At 30.3% G+C, this 5,842-nt stretch overlaps 1 protein-coding gene across 1 annotated transcript; it reads left to right on the top strand.

Annotated features, from left to right (window-relative positions):
• Nucleotides 1-2,222: 2,222 nt before the first annotated feature.
• LOC111405031 lies at nt 2,223-3,216 on the top strand. Its single transcript, XM_023033723.1, has 4 exons — nt 2,223-2,304; nt 2,357-2,832; nt 2,950-3,115; nt 3,197-3,216. Exons 1-4 carry the CDS (start codon nt 2,223-2,225, stop codon nt 3,214-3,216), a joined length of 744 nt encoding a protein of 247 aa, XP_022889491.1.
• The last annotated feature ends 2,626 nt before the right edge of the window (nt 3,217-5,842 follow it).

Here is a 5,842-nt window from a genome sequence, read left to right as displayed (position 1 = left end):
ATAAATTTTTATCGGACCGTAACGACTATATTTTTCATTCTCATTCTTTCAAAAATGAAAAACAAACGGAGGCTCCCTTCCCGAAAGCCATTGATTCCCTTCCCAAAAGGCCAAAAGGCAAGCATTACTTTAAAATAGCCATTGATTCCCTTCCCAAAAGGCAAGCATTACTTTAAATAGCCATTGACTTCTTGACAAATATATATTAAAGCAAGATTTTTATACGATTACTAAGAAGAAACCATTGTCAACAGTTAACAATACAAGCAAGTTTTATATATGTCTATAAACGTCACTATTTCTCTCCTTGTCATTGATAAGAAAAATAACCTATAATTCTTGATTTAGATTGCAACAAAAAGTATATGTGCTTATCAACCCCTTCTCTAATTAAATTAGTAGTTTCTTAATTCCATGAACAAAATATATTACTACGTAAGTCCTTGTTTAATCCTCGTTCTTCTAAAAATTCATTTTTTCAAAACTCATTTTCAATCATACATTTTTCAATAAAATAATATTACAAGCAAATTCAAAACATTAACTTAATTTGTAACCACTCATTATTCATCAATTTACTATTTAAAATGCATTCTTTCCTTCAAAATGTGGCTCAAACAATATAATTGAAGATATTTATTAATGTACGTGTTTAAGATGATAGAGTTTTTAATATGGTATTTGTCGTTTATATTTGAAATATCACAAATAAGATTTTAGCAAATTCCAAGGATAGAAAATTATTGTACAGTAATATCGTATCAGTGGTAGTGTTTTGTTTTATTATCTTCATTTATATGTGTACAATCTTTATGATTTATTTGATTCTAGTTAAAAAAATGTGGAAGTAGATTTCATGTGATAGATACTTGTAGGATTATGGTCTGTTTGATTGCAAAAATGAAATTTGGGTGAAAAGAAAATGAATTCCAGAGAATTGAATTGTCTAGAATTTGTTTTAGTAGGAATTGTCAATTAATAATGGTTGATTTGTATAAATTTTCACCTAAAAAATGTTGAAATAAAAGTGTCTTTTGATATTCGTTTGACTTTGTTTTTCATGAAAATTGTCAATTTAAAGGATATACACTTCTATAATTGTTTCTAGAATTTGTTTTCGTTGCAAAAAAAAAATAATAAATAAAAATAAAAAAAAAAAAATTCAAAAATCATCTATATTTTGATATTCGTTTGACTTTATTTTATATAAAAATTGTCAATTTAAGGATATCCTCTTTTATAATAGTTCCTAGAATTTGTTTCCTTTGTAAAAAACAAAAAAAAAAAAAAAAAAAAAAAAAAAAAAAAAAAAAAAAAAAAAAGGGGAAAAAAAAAAAAAAAAAAAATGATTTTATATACACATGTTTGGATTGATCTCACTATGCTATCAATGTGCGTGGAAAACATAAAACCACCTACGTCATGGGAAAATAAATTCACCAAAAAACCTGAAAATTTTGAGCATGTGAGCGAAATGTGGAAAATGAATTGGTGGGTAAATTTTGACTATCAAATAGGTCAAAAGTGAGAAATGGAATTTCATTTTCATTTTTCATGAAAAAATTAGGCTATCAAGCGTAATTTTAGTGGTTTTTAAGGGCTTTTTATTTTTTATAAATCCTGTCGAATGTCACCTCAATCACCTCTGATAGCAAAATTTTTCGAGATTGACACCAAACTTAGATCAAGATTAGGATTCTTAATTACGTGGGTTAAAGTAGCGCCGCGAATGGTCTTTTATCATTTGCCACACAAATTCCCCCGCAAATCCCTCTCCTATGTCTGCAAAGTACACATGTAAACTACATTCTATATAAAACCCCAATATAAAAGCCCATAATGTCTTCATTCATTACAGAAGAGGATTGTGATTTGCTGAAGGCTGTGTTTGGGAACTCGAACCACTAGAAAAACCTGCTTAATTTTAATCTTTATTTATTGGTTTCAAAACTTAAATTTCATTGGCTTCTTGTCTTTGAAAATGAAGGTGAGATGCAGTGACAAATGTGCTATGTTATATTTTAACTATGCATATCTGGTTAATTCTTACAAGTGTTGTTTTGTTTTGTTGGGCTGCAGTTATTCACCTGGATGCAAAATAAGTTAAATGGACAACAATGCAATAGAAAGCCAAACACATGTAAGTGTTCTCTTCTTCTTTTTCCGTTTCATGGTTTTTGATTCAAGAGAGTTGATTTGTTTATAATCAAATCGTGAAGCGAATGGTAAAATGTCTTCAAGTGATATTGTACATGTTTGTCTCTGGGAAGTTGGCATATAGTAGGGGGGACCAGCTTATTTATAGTACAAAATAAGTACTTTCGCATTTAAAATTATACTTTTTTCCTCATTCAAGTTTGTACAGACAAGCAAGATCCCAAGGAAGAATTTAGTGATTGGTCTCAAGGGCTGCTGGCAATTGGAACTTTTGGCAATACGGATCTTACAAGAAAACAAGAGAGCCAAACTGTGCAAAATCCAGAGCTGGAGGAATTTACACCTGAAGATTTTGGGAAGCTACAGAGTGAATTGACAGAGCTCTTGTCTAAAAAACAAGCTGAAGAACAAATTTCTGATCTATCATTGGATAGATTCCTGAACTGCCCTTCAATTTCTAACAGATATGGCACTAATTCAGATGATAAAGATGAAGAAATTGAAAGAACTATTAGAAAATTCCTTGGAAGATACAAAGATGTTCGTGAAAATAAGAAGACGACAATTGGGAGAAAATCAGTTTCTTTCCTTCTCAAGAAAATGTTCGTCTGCACAAGTGGTTTTGTACCAAATCCGGGTCTACGAGACACGTTTCATGAATCAAGAATGGAGAAGGTAATTATGCATTTTATGAATCAAGAATTTGGACGGTAAGGGGGAATGTTTGGTTCCTATTTTGCACATTTTTAAGTGCAGTTATAAAATCGTTTATGAACTTTGTATGTTCAACAGCTTATGAGAACAATCCTCACCAACAAGATATATCCACAAAAATCTTCTCGAGCATCATCAATGAAGAAATATATAGACGACAGACATTCATTGAATGCTGAAACAGAAGATGAAATGTTTGAGAAAGGTCGCGATGGACATAAATGGGTGAAGACAGATTCTGAATGTAAGTTCATAACCCGTTTTTCATTTCACAATTAGAACGAATTGCATGGAATTGACCAATCTAATGGTTGGTTTTTTGCAGATATTGTTCTAGAGATTTAGATAAGCCTTCCTCGTCTTGGGATCAACACATGATTTGCAGTCTAAAAACTGCCCTTTTTGAGTTGAAGGAAATAAGAGAAGAGGTTTAAAAAGGATTATGCTACTTCAACATAACGGACACCATTATGCTCAAGTGACGCCCCCCTATTGGAGAGGGTGCCGGTGGGTCAGGCGCCCCCTCCAATAGGGTGGCACCACTTGGGCATTATGGACACCATTATGGTGTCCATTATGTATCCCAAGCATGGTTTGTTTAAAAATAATTGGAATCATGGCTAAAGATTCGACTGTGTCTTTCCTACTAGCTGCAATTTCTGATATTGGTTGCGTCACTTGAAATAGACTTTTTACGGTAGGAAATTTTCGTTTTTCATGGATGTATCTATTGTAGTAAATACGACATACGTTATGTAATATTCTCATTACGCAAGACAAGCCATCTCATTATGTGATTGGATTAAAAAATTCCTTGTGATAATTATTGGAAAGGTGATATACTTTTTCCTTGTCAAACTCAAAATTAATTAAAACAGCCTAAATCATAATAAACTTACAATTAGGGAAGGAACTTCTTTGATATGCTAATGCGTTCTAAGATTTCTAACATAGTTAAATGCACGTGAACATAATTTTTTTTTATGAACAAGTATTAACTTTTTGAATTACACTTGCCATGTTAGTCGTAATCTAAAACTAGTGTTTGCTGAATATGTAATTACAGTGACTTTTTAACTTTAAAAAACTTAAAAACAATGTGAATGATGAATTCTCCCATGACAACAACATTGTTAAACCTTGACAACGTTAATTAAATCAAGAAAGTCAATAAATGGATCATATTCTAAATGCCCATTAAGGATCAATCAAATACATTATAATTAAAATAAAACAAAATAGAGGGACTGGATATTGTGTGTTCATTTTTGTATAAGCATAAAAATGATGGTGATCCTGTTACTTATTAGATATAAATATATAAAGAAAATAAAAAGGATTTTTATCTCGGTAAATTTAAATGAAGAATTTTTATTCCTCCATTTGTATTAATCCCATTAAAAGGAAAAGGAAAACATTTGTTTAAGATTTTTCACTTCGATATCTATTTTGGATGTAACTTTGGTTTCTAATTTAAAATAAATGATATGGATTAATATGACGAGCATGATTAATATGTAATTTTTTATTTCTAAATATGTTTAGATAAGATAATTTTTTATTTTTATTTTTTAGGTAAAAAAGTTTATGGTATAAACAAAATGAGTAATTTTTTAATTTGAAAATTATTTTCGTACCTTTAGTTTACTTATACGTAAACATTTTAAACTTAATCATGTGTACATCTTTTAATTTGATTTTTCTTCGTATCTGTATGTACCACAAAATTGGTCGTTGTCGTCATAATAGTTGAAAATAGGGGTCCAACCAAAGTCTAGCATAAACAAATCTTTGCATTTCAATTTATTCAACATTTTCACTTTATGTACATAATTTTCATAAAACTTTTATTTATATGTATATTTTTTAACAATTTAGCTTTTCCTTTTAACATTATCAATTGCCTTACTTTAAAATTATTACTATATTATTCATTCCTCAAATAAGACGTGCAATGCACGTGCTTACTACTAGTAGTGTTAAAATGAATGAATTTGATAAGGACGATATTAAAATGTGATGCGAATAAAAATAAATTTTTTTAAAATTTTTTAATAGAGATTGATATAAAGTGAGATAGATATACAATAATGATGGATTTTGATTATACCCAAAGAATAACGCGATAGTGGTAGTACATCTTTGGAGTGTTGATTCCACAGGGAGATGAAAAATCACTAAAGGAAATAGAATTCACTGATGGATATTGATTACGCCCAAAAATAGGTCATTTACTAGGTCAAAAATGGATCCCTTCTTTTCACTGAAAATAGATCCCTTCGAATTGGATCCATCTTTGGCTAAATATCTGGAACATCCTTATGCCGATGAATATCGATTTGTGTAAATGTTATGATCATATTTCACTTCTTTTGACTTCCAATTGCAACCAATTGACCCTTAGCTTTCTTGGATCATCATTCCATCACCCTTCTCATCTTTGATTTATTTATAACTTGGTCCCTGAACTTTCACTTGCTTCAATTTTGATCATTTTTTGCTCTTTTTCTCTCAAATTCTACTATATCCACCCATTTGCAACCTAAATTAAAATATAAGGGTACCTAGTGTATTTAGGCATCAATATATCATAATAATATAAGTATAAATGGATGAATTACTTAACAATTTGTGATATTATCAGATATAAATAGCTCTTTCTAAACTAAAAAGTTGAAGTCCTTTTGTCAGTTTATCAATGTCTTGGGTAGGCTTAGAAGATATTTACCTCTCTACTTCTCTCACCCATGTCCTCCTGTCCATAATGGAAAGTTTTATCTTGCCCATTTTGAGGAGACCTTACTTATGATTTTCACATTTGGAAAGAATCGTAAGTAAAGTTGTTATGTCACATCAGCATGCAAGTAGTCTTACCTGCTCATTGTGGGCAAGAGAACAATTTCGCCACTATGTTTTTCCTTTTTTTTTTGTTTACATAATGTTGGACGTGCCTTATAATTGTTCGTGTAAG

This window comes from Olea europaea, chromosome 12 (genome assembly GCF_002742605.1).
Source record: "Olea europaea var. sylvestris chromosome 12, O_europaea_v1, whole genome shotgun sequence".
Taxonomy (NCBI): Eukaryota; Viridiplantae; Streptophyta; class Magnoliopsida; order Lamiales; family Oleaceae; genus Olea; species Olea europaea.
This window is presented reverse-complemented; position numbering and strand designations above follow the sequence as displayed.

Coding starts and splice junctions, on each gene's coding strand:
- LOC111405031 (XM_023033723.1), top strand. CDS start 2,223: ATGGTAAAATGTCTTCAAGTGATATTGTACATGTTTGTCTCTGGGAAG. Junction 2,305..2,356: donor GGGGGACCAGCTTATTTATA/GTACAAAATAAG, acceptor TCCTCATTCAAG/TTTGTACAGACAAGCAAGAT. Junction 3,116..3,196: donor GGTGAAGACAGATTCTGAAT/GTAAGTTCATAA, acceptor GGTTTTTTGCAG/ATATTGTTCTAGAGATTTAG.